The sequence below is a fragment of the Myotis myotis genome, unplaced genomic scaffold (genome assembly GCF_014108235.1).
Source record: "Myotis myotis isolate mMyoMyo1 unplaced genomic scaffold, mMyoMyo1.p scaffold_m19_p_16, whole genome shotgun sequence".
NCBI classification, from domain to species: Eukaryota; Metazoa; Chordata; class Mammalia; order Chiroptera; family Vespertilionidae; genus Myotis; species Myotis myotis.
Window position 1 is genome coordinate 17,780,930 of NW_023416320.1, and position 19,064 is coordinate 17,799,993.

The 19,064-nt window shown below is 37.9% G+C and overlaps 1 protein-coding gene across 12 annotated transcripts in view; it reads left to right on the forward strand.

Moving 5' to 3' along the window:
* Nucleotides 1–19,064, forward strand: part of PKHD1L1 (PKHD1 like 1) — a 131,711-nt gene that overhangs the window by 59,950 nt on the left and 52,697 nt on the right. For all 12 annotated transcript variants that reach the window (XM_036338079.1, XM_036338080.1, XM_036338087.1 and 9 more), the window contains 12 exons: nucleotides 1,511–1,681; nucleotides 2,236–2,462; nucleotides 3,484–4,468; nucleotides 6,580–6,828; nucleotides 7,508–7,657; nucleotides 9,920–10,094; nucleotides 10,996–11,152; nucleotides 11,561–11,717; nucleotides 13,211–13,290; nucleotides 13,840–13,969; nucleotides 14,934–15,063; nucleotides 16,436–16,677. In XM_036338079.1, coding sequence (XP_036193972.1) covers nucleotides 1,511–1,681; nucleotides 2,236–2,462; nucleotides 3,484–4,468; nucleotides 6,580–6,828; nucleotides 7,508–7,657; nucleotides 9,920–10,094; nucleotides 10,996–11,152; nucleotides 11,561–11,717; nucleotides 13,211–13,290; nucleotides 13,840–13,969; nucleotides 14,934–15,063; nucleotides 16,436–16,677 — 2,853 coding nt within the window. The remainder of the gene's footprint in view (nucleotides 1–1,510; nucleotides 1,682–2,235; nucleotides 2,463–3,483; nucleotides 4,469–6,579; nucleotides 6,829–7,507; nucleotides 7,658–9,919; nucleotides 10,095–10,995; nucleotides 11,153–11,560; nucleotides 11,718–13,210; nucleotides 13,291–13,839; nucleotides 13,970–14,933; nucleotides 15,064–16,435; nucleotides 16,678–19,064) is intronic.

Here is a 19,064-nt window from a genome sequence, read left to right on the forward strand (position 1 = left end):
TCCTCCATTTCTGCCATTTGTGACCTGTTTCTTTGTCTCCGCATTTTGGCAGCTTCCCTGTGTTGATAGAGTGGCCCTGTGCGCCAGGTGTCCTGTAGGGCCCAGTAGCTCAGCCTCCCCAGTTACCTGGGGTGGACACTCTTGGTGCACTCTTGGTGCCTTGGTTGTTGTAGAATCACTGGGAGGAATTGACCTCCAGGCCAATTGGCTGTGAGAATCAGCTGTGTCTAAAGTGGGAGAACTTCTGTGCTGAAGACACCCTTCTGGGGCAAGACTTGCTTCAGTGGGGCTTTGGTGCTCACTGAGTCTGCTCCCTGAGTGCGTCCCTTATGGATCTGAGGAGTTGCAGTCTGGATGGACCCCCTCTGATCACTGGGTACAGTGGCTCCTGGATCTAAGGAGGTGCTAATTCAGCCTCTGCCTGAGGCCACACAGCAGGAGCCACGAAGAGGCTCAGCTGTGAAGCAATGCAAGCCGCTGCGGGGCCTTGGGCCTTCTCTTGGAAGTTCCAGGTCTGCCTGGCTGGGCTGCAGTTAGGTACATTCACATGCAAAAGCCTCTGCCGCAGCCTGGGTGGGGCGGGGTCTCAGGGAGTCAAAGGGCGGAGAAGCAGCTATGGCCGATTCTCCGCCGGAGTCGCGCGTCTCAGTGTTCCGGTAACGGCTGCAAGCACCTCTGAGGGAAAGCCGCCCTCAAGTTCGCCCGCTGCCGGACAGACCAGCCTCTCCCCGTATGAGTCCTGGGTCCCCAGAGACTTCCCGGAACCGGAGTTCAGAGCAGTCATGAGCTTGTGACTCAAAAAGTCAGCCGCGTCCTCAGGTGCTACCCCCTTTCCTCGCGCGCGCGCGCCGCCGGTACCTCTGCACTTCACTTCCGCAGCGCCTCTGGCTCTCAGCGTGCTTTTCTTTCCTTCTAGTTGTGGAATTTACACTCAGCCAGCCTTCCTGTTGTTCTGGATGATGTTTGCTCAGTCCTTTGCGGTAATTTTCAATTGTTGTGTGAGGCGATAATTTCCCGGTGTTTACCTATGCCGCCATCTTAGTTCCACTCTCCAAATTGGAATATTTTTTAAGCATACCAGTCTGCTAGCAAGGAATGAAATTCTGTTGATTGGAATCAGCTTATCATCAGTATTTATTCTAGGACAACTCCGTGCAGTGTGTCTTTTAGACAGCTTTTTATTGTATACATGTAGCAGTTAGAAACTTTTTTACTCGTGAACACAAGCTAAGTATTATTTGTTTATTGTTCATTTCTTGAAACTTTGGTAAGTTATGCCAGATTTGACATCGTTTTCTAGAAAAGGTAAAGCTGGATCTTGTCTTCCTCAATGTAAGTTCATTATACACAATAGCTCTTTATAGCCACCGACTCGTTTCCTTACCACTTACGTTCTGTTGAATATATGAAACATAAGAAACCTGTCATCTGCATGTGCATTTGAACAAATTTCTTTTCAAAGATGCATCAATTGCTTGTATTTATTATGTACAATCTTACATTATGGCAGGTTCATTTTCTTACCAATTTACTTCACCTGGAATCCATTATTATAGCAGCGGGTATGTTGATGAGGCCCACTCCATTGTTCTCCAAGGAGTCATTAACGTTCTACCAGCTGAAAGCAGGCGCATTCCCCTGCACCTGTCTGTGGGCAGCACCAAAGCCACATACGCTCAAGGTAAGAGCTAAAGATGGACACCCTGTGACTCCGGTGACCCGGGCATATTTAGTCTTTCTGGAATAGGATGCAGTTAGCTGGGTCCAATCCTGCTTCTGCCTCTTACTAGCCACAGGACCTGGAATAGGTCTGGACTACTTTGAGGCTGGAGTTTATTCTATTAATAAGGATCGTATTAATGTTGTCTTGCCATTCTCCCTGAATCCTGTGTGCCTCAAATAAGATATAATATTAAAAAGTTCTGATATTCGGTACATGCCCAAAAATACATTAAACTATGAAATGATGTTATTTTTTTTATTTTCCCCTTGGGATCTGGCCTTAGACAAATTGAAGAATAAGTTAGTTTTATATTCACTCTTTACTGTATCGTCTTTGTCCAGGTCTTTCTTTTAACTTTGTACTGCCTGGGACTCCTCTTGTCTTTTTTTTTTTTTTAAGGGGGTTTACTAGAATATAAACCACCATGGTCAAAATAAAGGATAATGAAATTTGAAAACAACTCTTACTTTAGAATATTATCCATGACTTACAGGCAGTTCTTTTGTCTAAAGGAGAACCTGTGAATTTGCACGTGGGAAGCTCTGTGACAGGCTGCCTAGCAACAGAACCCCTGTGTGGCCTGAACAATACCGGGGTTAAAAATTCAGATAAATTGCTCTTTGAGCTTTCAAGTTGTTTTTCACCATCTATCAGCAACATTAGTCCATCTACCGGAACAGTAAATGAACTGATAACGATTACTGGACATGGCTTCAGTAATCTGACATGTGCTAATAAGGTAAGATTATATAAAGCTCTCCATTTTACTTTTATATACTCAATAAAAGGAGGATATTTTGTCCATAACCTCATAATTTAACTTCTAACAGCTTTATTGTCATACAATGCACATACTGTACAATTGACCCATTTAAAGTGCACATTTCAATAGCTTTTAGTATAGTCGTTACATATCTATCACCCCAGTCAATTTTAGAACATTTTATTACCCCAAAGAAACCCTACAACCTTTACCAGCGGTGGGGAATCTTTCTTCTGCCAAGGGCCATTTGGATATTTATAACATCATTTAAGGGCCATAACTTAAAAATTAGGGTGATGTATTTGGTCAAACATTTAATTAACTCACCCCTAATGCCTTGTCAAGGCCAGACCAAATGATTTTGTGGGCCTTATGTGGGACGTTCCCCATCCCTGCCTTAGACATTACTCCAAACCCCTCAATACCTCCCTGCTCTAAACAACCACTAATCTAATTTCTGTTTCTCTGGATTTCCTATTCTGGTCATTTCCTATAAATAGAATCATACAATATGTCATTTGTGACCAGCTTTATTCACTAAGCATGTCATTTTCAAGGTTCATCCATGTTATTCCACGTATCAGAACTTCATTTCCTTTTTATGGCTGAATAATAATTCTATTGTCTGGCATACACATTTTATTTATCTTTCATGAGTTCATGGACATTTGAATTGTATTCACCTTTTTGACTATTATGAAAACGTAGCTGTGGCCATTTATGGACAATCATAATTTAGGTTTTTTTTGTTTGTTTCATTTTTTTTAATTAAATCTTTATTGTTCAGATTATTACATTTGTTCCTCTTTTTCCCCCCCCCCATATAATTTAGTTTTAAGATTAATCCAAGATATGCCTTAATCAGTCCCCCAAATCAACTTTATGCATAAAAATGTGCACTTCAGTAATTTTTAAAAATCAAGTTGCTGGCAATACAAAATTTAACTTTGTATTAGAGAAATGTATTGACCTATTTTCATATTCATTTTATTTTCAGGTTACAATTGGTAGCTATCCCTGTGTTGTAGAAGAAAGTAGTGCCAATTCCATTGTATGTCGTATTGACCCTCAAAACTCAATGGATGTTGGCATCAGGGAAATTGTCACTCTGACTGTCTACAACCTGGGCATTGCTATCAACACCCTGCCCAATGAATTTGATAGGCGATTTGTACTTTTGCCAAACATCAATATGGTGTTGCCAAATGCAGGATCAACTACAGGAATGACAAAGGTGACCATAAAAGGCTCTGGATTCTCAGTTTCTTCTGCAGCTGTCGAGGTCCGTATGGGCCGTTTTCCGTGTGAAGTTCTATCAGTGAATTATACAACCATTGAATGTGAAACATCTCCTGCTCCCCACCAGCTTGTGACAGTACAGCTTCTAATCCATGGAGTGCCTGCCCAGTGTCAGGGGAACTGCAGCTTTTCATACTCAGAAAGCATCGCTGCTTTTATCACAAGCATCTCCCCAAATTCTATCACGGGATCTGTAAAAGCCCTTATTGAAGGAGAAGGTTTTGGCACTATCTTAGAGGACATTGCTGTTTTCATTGGAAACCAACAGTTCAGAGCTGTAGATGTCACTGAAAATAACATCACTGTTCTTGTAACTCCTCTCCCGGCTGGACTTCATCCCGTTAGTGTTGTGGTGGGAAGTAAGGGCCTGGCCCTGGGAAACCTGAGTGTTAGCAGCCCCGCAGTGGCATCTGTCACGCCGGCTTCTGGGAGCATTGGTGGTGGAACTACTTTGGTGATCACAGGAAATGGCTTCTATCCAGGCAACACCACTGTCACTGTTGGGGATGAATCTTGTCAGATTATTTCTGTCAATGCCAGTGAAGTCTACTGCCGCACCCCAGCAGGAGCAGCTGGACGGGTCAATGTGAAGATCTTTGTTAATGCAGTCACTTACCCACCGCTGTCATTTACGTATGCCTGGGAGGATACACCACTCCTCAGAGAGATTGTTCCAAGCACAGGTATCCCAATACCTACCTTTTTATTGTCTTGATATATTCTTGCTAATACTTATTAGCATAGATTTGGAATAATGTTTATAAAGGATTATTAAGATATATTTTTAGACAACCCTGTTTAAGCCAGTTAATACATGGAATTTGAGTTCTGTGTAATCGCTATTTTGTGATTATTTTTTGCACATTCTTGGGATAAAATTTTTAGTCAAATTCCAACTTCTATTCTGAAACAAAATCATCATTAACTTGACCTAAATTTCAAAATGAAGGAGAAATAGATAGATAGCTATGGACTAAAATTGGTAATTAATTTATGTCACCAAAGTTGATTGACATGGCACAGGAAACACCTGCTCGATTCACAAGAAGTTGATCAAAACAACATAGAGAATTTTTTGGAATACCTTGTTACTATGAAACTAAAATTGATTAACTTATTAACACAACAGCATCCTTTCAAAGAGGTAATTAGATCCTCAGTTAAGGAACTAATATAAAATATAGATTTTCTTAATTTAGCATAATTCATTTTTCCTAAGCTAGTATAGATTGAGGTGTCTCTTGATCCTTTGTCTTTATGTTATGCTATTTCTGATCCTCTTTAAACTGTTGGAATGCTTATCATCTATGTAATAAATTCTGGAGAAGCAGCCATAGTATCATGGGTGAGAATGTGGTCTTGATGCTTAGGTTCAAATCTTGGTTCTTTTACTTTCCACTGATGAAACTGCATGCCATTGATATGATAGAACTTAGAATGGTCCCTTTAGTAAAGAAGTCATTAAGTGTTATCCGTTACAAAGTGTTTTTTAGTTTATATGTCCAGCAAAGTGTGAAGTCTGGGTAAGCAGTGACACTCTTTCCCCATATATTTGTAGTCATTGCAAATGAACTAGGTATTGGCATATGTGCCTTATTTCCACAAACCATTCATGTTTCATTACTCTCCCTTTGAATGTCTCCTTCAAAACAATTTATTTGAAGACATAAGACTTGTAGGAAGTGCAATTGAGCTGTTTTATTTTCTAAAAAGATAAGGCAATAGGTCACACTTAGAACAACACTTCCATTTGAAAGGTGAAAATGCCAGACAAAATTAAAAATTTAAGACCCTAATAGCATTGTTTAGTTTATATCTTTAAAGTATTTTTAAGATCTCATTAATATTAGTGGCCTTTATTTTTTTATATATTTTTATTGATTTCAGAGAGGAAGGGAGAAGGAGAGAGAGAGAGAAACATCAATGATGAGAGAGAATCATTGATTGGCTGCCTCCTGCACGCCCCCTACTGGGGATCGAGCCCACAGTGAGGTATGTGCCTTTGACCAGAATCAAGCCTGTATCCCTTCAGTCCGCAGGCTGACACTCTTATCCACTGAGCCACACTGGCTAGGGCTATTATTATTAGTGGTCTTTAAAATGACAATATATATTTCAGTGATCTTTACTATGGTCAATTATATGGTTATTTTTACTATTACTATTTTAATTAAAATCAAACTACTACTTGGTGATTCTGCATTGTAACAAGTTATGTTACTTAATATCTACTCACTTAATACTTAGGTATGTAGGTCATCTGGATGACCTATGACAAATTCCATGTGTTTAATGTCTTCGATGCATTTTTGTCGAAAGGAGGGGGAAGGGGACAGGGGGATTGAAGCACTTTGTTCTGTGTACATTTATTCAAGGGATCAACCTTCATCTACAAGTCTTTAAATTAATTTACCATTTATCCTCAAAGAATTTCTAATAGCTGGAAAGTATCAAAAATGAAAACAAAATATACCCCCCACCCTCTCCTGCTTAGACATTCATACTTCCTAACTCTAGATCTATCTTCTCTTGTCCTTTCTTCTCCACTAGCCTGAATTCATAACTTACAACTCAGTAGAATGGACAGAAGGGGCTGGAAAATAATGAAGGTTGTCATAGCTTATAGTTAATATCCCACAAACTGTAATGTATAAGACACAGATGTTTTGTTGATATTTATATCCATTTTTAAATACTGGATATTATTTTTCTTTATGGAAGTAAATAGATATATTTTAAATAGATGTGTATTACAATTTAGATTTATTTATATTGTTTGCTTTTCTTCTTAAAGGTCCACCAGGAACCAAAATTCAGATCACTGGATCAAATTTTGGTATTGATATCTTGGAAATTTCGGTGGTTATAAATAATATTCAGTGTAATGTAACCATGGTCAATGACAGTGTATTGCAATGCATCGTTGGAGATCACGCTGGTGGCACGTTTCCTGTTACGATGCATCATGAGACAAAAGGCTCTGCTGTGTCCATGCTTGTATTTGAGTACCCACTTACCATTCACAATATTCAGCCAAGCCAAGGTAGTCATGAGTGTGCGAAACCTACACATATTTTATATTATTTCAGTAAATGCCTTATTTAGGGGGAAAAACACTCTTCAAAAATGTGTAGTTCTTTTAACACATTAAAAATATATTTGTTTATGCATAAAATAAATAAGCATGCAAAGGCATCAGTCATTTCAAAATATCAGTTTAATGCCTATATTTCTCCTAGTGCTATATAACTTATGTAAAAGTTAACCCTAATTAAAATGGCCAGGTTACATGTGGAAATTTCTTTTAAAATCATATTTAGATATCACTGGCCTGTAAATATTTACATAAATATTCTATTTAAAAACTATTTTAGTTCAAAAGCCTTATGAAAGTATAAACAGTGTATTCTTAATTAAAATAGTAATTTTACATGCATGTGTTTATTGCTCTGAAATTCTTTGTGACATCTCTTTTAAAAAGATTTTCGTTTTCAGTAGTTTAAATAAATGACCAGATGTGACATTTACTCAGTGAAGATTTAAAACATTTCAATAGAAAGAGATTCTATTGCATCAACAGACTATATTATAAATATAATTTCACATATGAAAATCTTTAATATCAGTTCTATTTCAGATGTTAAACTAAGGTTAAGTATATACATAAAATAGAAGAGGTTTTCTTTCACCAGCTTTGTTTTTCCCTGTTTTGTCTTCACTAGGGAGCTTTGGTGGTGGTCAGACGATGACTGTGACAGGCACCGGGTTTAATCCACAAAATTCCGAAATACTAGTGTGTGGCTCAGAATGTGGAGTCGATAGGCTTAAATCTGATTACACAACATTGTTATGTAAAATTCCACCTAATAATGGTAAGTTGTCAGAAAAAAGAATGGCAGTCTTTGAGAAATGCTTAATTTTATAAAGATCAGAGACTGGGTTTCTTTTTTCTCCAAGTTTTTGTGTCTTTGGGGCAATTGAATCATCTTTATAACTGTCCTGATTTTAAGCAATTTCTTCAGAATTTTCTTGACATTTATGTGTGTCAAGATTCATATCATTTGGGTTAACTGAATTGTTTATCATAAATTGCAGTATTTCAGTTTATCGCCTAAACTGATGGCTCTTGGTTTGATAAGCTTGCCAAATGGAGAAGACATGTTTGGTTCCCACTGCAGCACTAGATTTCCCTCGAAGATGAGACAGGGTAATGGCTATGAGTGTGAACTCTTGTACTGCCTTGCCAAGGGGCAAACCCGAGCTGTGTCTTTGGGCAAGTTATTCAGCCTCACGCTGCCTCAAGTTTCTTCGTCTGAAAAGTGAGACCAACACATTAGCTTACTTTATAGGATTATTGTGAGGTTTAATAAGTTAATGTATGTAAAGTGGACAGATTGATACTGGAAACATGTTCTGTAATTTGCTAGTATGACTCTTTCGTAAAACTTTAGTTAGCAGTTAAGAACGGGACTCTGAGGAGCCCCCAACATCTCACTTTGCCACTTACTGTGTTACCTTAGCTACGTAACTCCACTCCTCTCTGCTTCCGTTTGTTCATCAATTAAATGGAGATCTTATTAACCCCAGTTCAATGGGTTATTGTAAAGTTTAAACACCCGGTATTTTACATACACAACAGTTTTAAATTATCTAACAAAATGTAAGAGGAACCAAAGGAAGTATTCTAGAATAAAGTATATGTTTTATGTGCTAACATTTTTTAAACATTAACAAAATTTGATGAAGCTTTTCTAAACTTTTTGGTATCTTTCTCTGAATTCTTAAACAAAGAATATTGAAGACAATGTAACATTTTGGTGACTGGGCTTATTCTTCATTTCAACATCAGAGTTTGTATCCTGAATTTTTTCAATGCAACGCTGTCGAGATTTAGCAAGGTCTTGAGAATGCTTGTCTTAACACAAGCTCTTCTTCATACGTTTTTGGATTGGGTTTCTGTAGTTTTTCTGTCTCTCACCTTGCCTTCAGCTGTCTCTCCTTGCTGTAGTCAGAGTGCCTGCCCTTAGCAGTTCTTCCTTCCTGCTCTGATTGGCCACGTTGTCTCCTCTAGGACTGGAACACTAAACAGGCAGGTTTGTAGAGCCGTCCCCAATGAGCGGCTCCCGTGGAGGGCCTGACGGCTTTTCCCTTTGCTAATGTGTGTGAACCTCGGGATGTTTTTGACAATTGCTGTAGATATTTATTACTTCGCACATAGCCTGTGAGAGTGATTTAGGGAAAAGGAAGATGCTATTGAAAATGTTTGATCCAGAATGGCTATCATCAGTAAATCCAAGGTGTTGGCAAGGATGTGGAAAAAAATGGGAACCCTTGTGTACTGTTGGTAGGAATGCAGAATGGTACAGCCACCCTGGAAAACAGTATGATGGTTTCTGAAAAATTAGAAATGAAAATGCCTATGACCCAGTGATTATACTTCTGGGTATATATCTGAAGAAACCCAAGACATTCATTAGAAAGAATACGTGCATGCCTATGTTTCATTGTAGTGTTGTTTACAATAGCCAATGTGCTATTGCAACCAATGTGCCTATCAATAGACAAGTGGATAAAGAAACCCCACAGTGGTGCCTATATACAATGGAATATTACTTGGCCATAAAAAAGACTGAAACCTTAACATTTGTAACAGCATGGATGGACCTGGAATGTATTATGCAAAGTGAGATAAGCCAGACAGTAAAAGACAAATACCATATGGTGTCATTTATATGTGGAACCTAAAGAACAAAATAAATGAACAAACAAAATTAAAGCAGACACATAGATACAGAAAACAGAGTGATGGTCACTTAATCAGTACAAACTGGTAGTTGCAGAATAGTCACAGAAATGCAAAATGCAGCACAATGAATATAGTCAATAACATCGTACTAACTATGTTTGGTGCTGGGTGAGCACTGAAAATATCAGGGGAACACTTCCTAAAGTATGTGATTGTCCAACCACTATGCTGTACACCTGAAACGAATACAAAATAATATTGAATGTAAACTGTAGTTGAAAAATACTATTTAAATTTTAAAAATAATAAAAAGAAAATGTTTGGGGTTTTGATAAATGAATAGGGCCTGAAGGCAGAATTTGTATTCAATTCCATTCTCTTCTCATAGGCAGGGGACCTGAGCAAGCCTGTGAAGTGAGTGTGGTCAATGGGAAGGATTTGTCACGGTCCACAACTCCTTTCACGTACACCATGTCACTGACTCCGCTCATCACCAAAATAGCTCCCGAGAGAGGCAGTACAGCAGGGGGCACCAGACTTACAGTCATGGGATCAGGCTTCAGGTACTGTCTTCACTGCACCAACACCAACACCTGTTTCCAGACTCAAGCCACCCTGCCTGCTTCCTCATAGGACAGGACAGTGCTTAAATACAGTCAAGTAATGTGTACCCAATTGCTCTAGAGTGATGCTTGAGGCACATCATGGTCCTAAAAGCTAACATTTACTGAGTACTTCATCTGTGCCAGGCACCTTCTACCCTACTGAAACTTCCTGCCTTGTTAGATATTTTATCCCCTCTGTGGTTGAGACTAAGATCACAAAGGTTAAACAACTTGCCCCAAACCCTACTAACGTCACAAGTATAAATCACCTTCTTGCACTTTCCCTAGTACCTCGTGTCCAACCATGATCAGCTTCCATGAAACATGACTTCATGCATCAAGACCTTTTCATTGTAACGGGCCAGATTCCCTTTTCCTAAAAGATAGTCATCGTTAGCACAAATGTATGTACTGCTTCATCATTTAAGTGAATAAGGCTGACTGCAAAATGCCAGCTCCTTCAGATCACAGAAGGCAATTTTACATGGAGACGAAGTTCTGAAGTCTGTGAATGTGGTGAAAATGTCACATAGACAAAATGATCCCTGAACATCTCTAGCAAGGCGCCTGCTTAGAGGCCCACGTAGAATCTCTCAATAGCTTGAACCCCGGCAGTTTTTTCTCCAGCACTAGAATACCTTCTAGGTTGTCCAGTTATATTTCCTCACCTTTTTGGTGTGTGTTTTTCCTTTTTTCTGAAAAAATATTTTGAAATCTTACTACTGAAAAATGTTTCAATCTCTACTTTGATGGATCATAGGGTGAGATCATTAGTTTTGCAATAATGCGTATGTGACCTAGAAATTTGAAAAAAAAAAAAATCAATATTTTATGTCCCCCCCCCCTTTTTTCTTTACAGTGAAAATACGCAGGATGTTCGCGTCACCATAGCTGAAACCAAATGTGATGTTGAGTATTCCAACGAGACATGTGTCATCTGCATGACGAATGCCCACACTCCTTCAGGGTGGGCTCCCGTGCGCGTCACCGTGGGAAGCATGGGGATGGCCAAACGGGTAAGAATGCCACTGGGTGTTGTAACCACCGTGATAGGAAAACTAGCCTCTGGGACGTGAGGTGATTGGCAGTGAACTTTTTACTTTGTTAATGTCTCCAAAACAGAACTGAGCTATGGCTATCATATGGTTATGTATTTTTGGTTTTGGTTTTTTGCTTATTACTAAAATTTTATTATTTCCGATTTTTTTATTATTTAATTTAATTGTAGGGTAATCAGTAATGATTTTTTTTTACTTTATTATTACTGTGAAATCAACCAATAGGCAACTATGAAATACTTAAAGCAGGTTATACTTATTATTAATGAAAATGTTTATCATTTGCAGTTTGTTCCTTTTTCGGAAGTGGTATGAAGAATTCTGATAAAACCTCCACGTTGACGAGCCTCTCGTGTTCCGTTGCAGGAGACGGCTGACTTCCTGTATGTCGATGCTTGGTCCTCCAACTGCTCGTGGGGAGGAGAGCCACCCCCGGAGGAAGGGTCGCTGGTCGTCATTCCGAAAGGACAGACAGTGTTGCTGGATCAAAACACCCCTATTCTGAAAATGCTGCTTATTCAGGGTAAATTTCTGAAAATTGCAATATTTCTGTAGTTAATTGAACCAAAACTCATTTTTATAAACATCCATAGTCATATCATGTTTTTATGGGGAGTGTAGTACCGAGTTCTTTAAATTGAGTATCACAGTCCACTTATGGTATGGAACTATTTAGTGTATTGCAACCAGAATGTTTTGATGAAATACAATAGAAAATATCAGAATATATTGCATTCATATGAGTAAGCATCTTTTAAAGCTGTTATTTTAAGAAACTTTTGTTCAGTAACTGTGTGTGTGTGTGTGTGCGCGCGCGCGTGTGTGCACACGTGTGCATGCCTATACCCTTGCAGTGGAGCACAACAGTCAGAGGTATTTCCCATTTAGAAAAACACTGGTTTTGTGGGTCCCAGAGGTTTGAAAACCATAGAAACTCATATTAAATGACCCCCGGAGTCCCCTTGGGTGCCAGGTTGTGATTCTTACCTACACCTTTGAACCTGCTTTGTTACCTGGAGTTCTGTCTGCTTCTTGGTATTCTGTTTTAGCTACGGAAAAGTAAGTAGCCAGAACTGTTACAATTGCATGTAAAAGAAGCAATTGTGGGCAAGAGTAAAATGCTCTGGGCTTTAGTGTATACATTTTGCCATGTGGTTTTAGCTGATCAAAGACCTTTGTGGCCTTAGCCCATTTGGCTCAGTGGATAGAGCGTCGGCCTTCGGACTGAAGGGTCCTGGGTTCAATTTTGATCAAAAGCACGTACCTTGGTTGCAGGCACGATCCCCTGCTCTGGTCAGGGTATGCAGAAGGCAACCAATTGATATGTCTCTCTCACATCGATGTTTCTCTCTCTCTCTCTCTATCTCTCTCTCTCTCTCTCTCTGTCTCTCCCACCCCCTTCCACTCTCTCTAAAAATCAATGGAAAAATAACGTTGAGTGAGGATTAATAACAAAGACCTTTGTTATTTTGTTTTAGTTTTAACTTCTGGGATAGCAGCAGTGCTTTAGTTGTCTGAAGTTATTAGCTGTTGAACCCTTGGACAAGTTTTCTGTCCACAAATTTATATTAGTTCTATAAAAAATGTATTGTGGTACTATCTTTAGTAGTGCTATTCATTATATACATGTTACTAGTGCAAATTAGTGGATAAAAGTTCAGTTAACTTGGCATTATAATAGTTTCTATAAAAAATGCTTTTTTTTCACTTTAATTATTTTAATTCTTAATTGATATTTTGTGGCCCTATATTTGTAGAACTAGAATTCCTGCGGCTGACTATTTAATAGCATTTAAAATAACCAATGGTCAAGAGAAAAATCTGCCCTGGGATTTGATTTTCTACCACTTCCTGAGTCTTGTCGAAGTTTTATATTTTATATTGCCAAAGAGTGGAAGTGAAGTGAGATGCAGAGTGAGAGCAAATAAGAATAAGAAATTAAAATTTAATATATAATTGAATAAATAGCTTTTAATATTAATTTCCTAATATATTTCAAAATTATATGACTCCTAGGTGGAACTCTAATATTTGATGAAGCTGACATTGAACTCCAGGCAGAAAATATTCTAATTACAGATGGAGGCATTCTTCAGGTATATGAGAAAACCTGAGATCTGTTCATTGGTAACCTCTCTCCCTTTATTTTATTTTATTTTATTTTATTTTATTGTTTAAAGTATTACAAATAGTAGTACATATGTCTCCTTTTTTTCTCATTGACCTTCCACATGATCTCCCTTTCTTTTTAAAAACACGGTGTGTAAATAGACAGTTATACCAAACTCTCACAAGTTTACCTTTGTATAGGTCTCTGTTGTTTGTATAAAATCCTTTTTCTGGGAGAAAAGTTTCCCAGAGTGTTCTTGTGCTTTTAATGAGAAGATAACAGCATATTACAATAGAGCAGAATTTAAAATAGAGCCAATAAAACAATTAGCTCTGAGATATGACTAAAGTCAGTCAGCATACTTTCCAAAGGTCTGGCATCGTGCATTTGGCCGGCTAGAAAATTTAAAGTTTATCTTTTGAAAGAAAGATACTGACAACGGAATAATCAATTCTTAAAAGAAAACAGAGAAACGGAAAATATTGCTTTTGCCTGATTGGAATTGTGGATATGATGCTTGTGAAATGCCTTGCAGATTGGGACGGAAGCATCCCCCTTTCAACACAAGGCGGTCATCACCTTGCACGGGCACCTGAGGTCTCCTGAGCTCCCCGTGTATGGGGCCAAGACGCTGGCGGTGCGCGAGGGAGTCCTGGATCTGCATGGTAAGGGCCTGAAGGGCTCACAGAATTGGTTGAGGAGACTCGCTGGGAACCCAAGATAATGGTCCTGATAACTTTCTTTCAGTGAAAACTTGCCAAGCTTCTCCTGTCTTTACACATTCCCTTTTTGCTTCCTTTTATCTTTTCCTTTGCTTATCCAGGGCCAGGCCAGCCCTGCATAGGATCAAGACTGACCACCAAGGCCGCCCTTGGGAGGCCGTTTTGGGCCTTTTCTACACCTTTCCACGTGTTCCCTTAACACATTTTGCCTAATTTAGCACTTACCACAGTTCATTCTGATTGCTTATGGCCTCTTCTTGAAATATAACACTACATTTAAAATTGTACTTTTGCATAACTGTATTCTGGAAAATTATGAACAAATAATGATTGTGATCATGTTTGAGGTATTAGGTCAACCTATTTAAAGGAAGCATGATGCATTATTTCTGTATTTTATATTGCAATAATCTGTCTTTTTTATACATTTAGGATATATGAACATGATACCCCACTATGATCATAAATGCCCTGCATTGTGTTTTACATATATATATATGGAATTTTCAGAAATCCATGCATTTCATTTGTCCCTAGATTATCAATTTAAGCAATTTCTGTCCAACAGTGATAAAGATAACAGGCCTCTGCCTGGTTAATCAATAGTGTCATACCACATTTATATTGCATTCATATGAAGAAGATGCTTCTAAATGGAATAGATTGGTGCAGAAGGATGTTTCTTAAATTATGAGCCCATACATGTGTAATAAACCTGATTGTTACTTATATAAAGCAAGAATTCTACATATTTCTTTTGTGAGAAAGGTATGAAACGCTAAAGTTAAAAAAAAACAAAAAACTTTCCTCAAGTCGATTCAATCCAGGAAAAGATTAAAATGCAAAAAGCTCTCAATAACCAAGAAAACACCTTTTTAGAAATACTTGGTTTGTATGTTGGTCCTAGGTCTTCCTGTCCCCGTGGTCTGGACCCGTTTGGCTCATACTGCACAGGCAGGGGAAAGGACTCTGATTTTACAAGAAGCAGTAACATGGAAACCAGGAGATAAGATTGTGGTTGCAAGCACAGGACACAGGTATGATGTCCTCAAGTCCTGATAATTTAGATTTGTAAACAGAGGTTGTTTTTTTTAACTACATACAAGAGGGATGATTCAGAAGGTCTACAACTATTTCATTTAAATTTGAAACCTCTAATAAAGAAACATGAACCGTCAAATATGTATTTGCCAGATGTTAATTAACATTGTGTTGATCATCAGTGTTGTTTTCATCCATTGATTGAATTTACAATAAGAAAAGTTATTAACTTGAACCTATAAGATAAATATATACAATAAGCCTTCACTTAATGTAGACAATAGCTTCTGTGGCTTTAAGCAAAACAATGCACAAGGAAATAGAATTTTACCATAGGCTAATTGATATAAACAAGAGATAAGTTCCTGTGACCTTTTATCATAGCAAAATGACATTAAGTGAAATGATGTTATTGAGGACCTGCTGTACTAATAAAATATTTTGGTTGATTTTTATGGTTAGGCTCCCATGTAAGATTTTGTTTGAGAAAAAGCATTCTGCTATTATAAGTCATTTGAAAACTTCTGACTTAGAGCTTTAGCCAAATACATTAATTCATGCAAAAATGTAAATGATTGTTTGTGGTCACTAAAGAATAGGGTTGAAAGCAGTCAGTGAACTCTTTGTTATCTTCAGTCTCAGCAGTGGTTCCCATGGACCAAACTTTTTAGGAATGATTGAATAAAGGGAAAGAAATCATTATAGAATGAGTGATGACTAACATGACCTTTTAGATGTCTGACATTTTATTACTGAACTGTTTATGACCCTCAATTTCTGTTTAATTGTATATTTTAGCCAATAAGACATAACAGGAAGAAAACTAATATTGCTAACTACATTATACCAGAACACTGAATGGGGAGGGAGCCAGGAGGAGCTTTATTTTTGCTTCATTTTTCAAATTGTGGGTAATGGCAAAATTGGATATCAGGGAACAAATAGTAATTTCTGATAAGGATCAGCTAAATTACGCTAAGGTCGTGACTCAATTTAGAATTAAAATTTAAGATGGCATTTGTAGTTTGCTATTTCATTGGTAAATCCTATTTGAGAGTTTATAAAGCAACTGGTTAAGAATACTACTTCAAAGTCAGTCTGTTGACTCTGACTCCCACCAATACCATTTGTTAGGCTTGTGGCCATATTATTTTGCTTCTCTGGGCATCAGTAAAATTGTGTTGCTGTAAATTTATTTAGTTGCCCTAAGAAAATGAAATGCCATCTTCAGATTTCTCTTCAGAATATTGAATGACAAAAATATTTTCTGATTCACAGATAAAGTGTCCTAAATAGCATAAAATACACCAAAACAATGTTATGTTGATTTACATTAATTTTGAAATTTTTTTGTTAAAATTTTTATAGACACAGTCAAAGAGAGAATGAAGAAAGGACCATCGAATTTGTGTCTGCTGATGGCATAAGCGTAACGCTGACTCACCCACTGAATTACACACACTTAGGAATCACTGTCCCCCTTCCTGATGGAACTCTGTTTGAAGCAAGGGCAGAAGTTGGAATTCTTACAAGAAATATTTTAATAAGAGGATCTGATAATGTGGAGTGGCATCACAAAATTCCAGCATGTCCTGATGGATTTGACACAGGTAATTTTAGTAAATTTTAAGTGTGACCATTTAAAATGTTTTCAGATATTGCAAAGTTATTCCCAGGAGGTAAAATCACCTCCAGTTGAGAACTTCTGGACTAAGTTATGCTCTAGCTCATGATTTAAAATGAAAAAGGGTTATTTCTCACTGATACTACATATGTCCAATATGGGTCAACAGGGGCGCTCTGCTTATGGCAATTATTCCAGGTTCTAGGCTGATGAAAACTCCATCTCAACTTGAACTTTGGGAATCTCTGAGACAGCACACAAGATGGCTGGATCAACTAATTACTTTGGTCCTAAAGTGACAGGTGTCTCCTCTACTCAGGTGCCATTAGTCAGACTGATTATGAAATGCTTAACTTTGCACTTCAGTCACTAGTACACAAAGAGAACTGGCTGTGATGTTTAAGGTTCTCACATAAGAGAACCTTAATGAGATTTACCACAGCATGTGGCACAATGTATTTTACAAGTCTAATATTTTATGTAATCACCAATACCATCGCAATCCTATAAGCAGCTGAGTAGTAACAGATACAGCCTTTTCTTCAATGAGAAGTATAAGCAAGGCAAAACTCACTGGATTCGATGTCAAAAGACTTACATTCTAATTGTAATTGCCAACCAAGAAAAAGTTCAGGCTGCAATGAAGAAAAACACACAAAACATTTACTTGAGCAAAAGGATTGCCATCAGGGAGACACTTCCAGATAGCAACCCAAAAGGTGTTCTGAGAGCAAAGAAAGGCAGGATTTAGAAAGACAAAAACCACACAACATAATTCTTTCAGGCAAATGAAGGATTGCTAGCTAGGTTAACGGATTGGTTAGTTCCAACATGCAAACGGAGGGGGTTGGGAGAGAAAAAGTACAAGGAGAAGGTGAAGTCCACATGTGTCCACACAGCAGTTGCTCCAGGATGTTTTTGGCTCAGCCTTGAGCTGAGTTTGGCCACAGGGTTATCAAGTTAATAGCAGCTCTGAGAACTGAAGCACAAGATGTGCAAGGCCACATACCCACTTCCTTAATAGCCTCCTGACTGTACTAAGTGACTCTCTTGGCAATGCTTATTCCATTCTACTTTTTTTTTTTTCTCAGTTATCAGTTCATCTGCATCCACTCTCAAATGTTCATTAAACCTAGTTTCAACCTGTTTAAAATAAGAATACTTCCTGTTCTGCTTACTACAGTAATAAGAATTAAGAGAGATAATGCATATATAGTGCTATACAACTATAAGGTTGTATTAACCCTTTTCGATCCAACTTTATTTTTGGAATTCAAACAGTCTGGTCCAAATTAATTGACGGGTTGAATGTTGAACTTTTTAATGTTCTTATTTTAAAGTTTAAACCAAAAATTCACTGGTTATATTATTATGTTCAATCAAAGAGTTTATTCTTTAAAACATTTCATAGTATGGCATCTTTTGAAACTGGTCTGTCGAGTCAGCCTCGACATGGGACCAAAAAGGGTTAATTATGTTAGTCCCCAAATTTGGGGGGAAAGTTTTGGAGATAAGACAAAATACCTTTATCAGTATTCATTCAACCATTCAAATATTTATTTAGTATCTTTGAAAAATACAATTTTAAGTGTTGGGGTTTGGCCAGTGCTGCAGGCTGTGAAAGAATTCACAACTAAAAGAAGAGATGCAGAGAGGAAGTTCATTTACTCTCCATGAAGGGAAAGGGCCAAGTATTCAGGGCAGTGAACAAAAAGCGGCTTCCATTTTTAAAGAGTAAAACAGCCCAAGTGCCCATCATTAGATGAATAGATAGAAAAAGCTGTGGTACATTTATACCATGGAATACTATGCAGCAGTAAAAAAAAAAAAAAAAAAAAAGGATCTCTTACCCTTTGAGAAGCATGGAGGGACCTGGAGAGTATTATGCTAAGCGAAATAAGCCAGTCAGAGAAAGACAAGTGTCACATGATCTCACTCATATGTGGAATGTAGTGAACAAAATAGATCCAGAGACATAGAAGCTTGGAACAAATTGTTGAATCTCGGAATGCAGGAGTAGGTGGGTGGGTGGAAAGAGATCAACCAAAGAACTTGTATGCATATATGCATAACCCATGGACCCATGGACAAAAATAAAAAAATTTAAAAAAAGAGTAATGGCTGCTGTAGATAGATGACAAGTAAGGGAGGAGTATTTGGTGCTGAAGTGGAGCAGATACCAGAAGGTTGCCTTGAAAAGTTATAGTTTGTTTGCTTTCCAGGAGACAGTCTGGCAAGTGTCTTAGGGTGGTGTCTTATCAGTATTTTTCCCAAATCTGTAAAATATGCTTAGAGAAAAAGTTATGAAGAGTTAAAAAGAGGCTTGTTTGAAGGGGAGTGGGAAAGGGAACTTTCTACTAACTAGAGACTCCT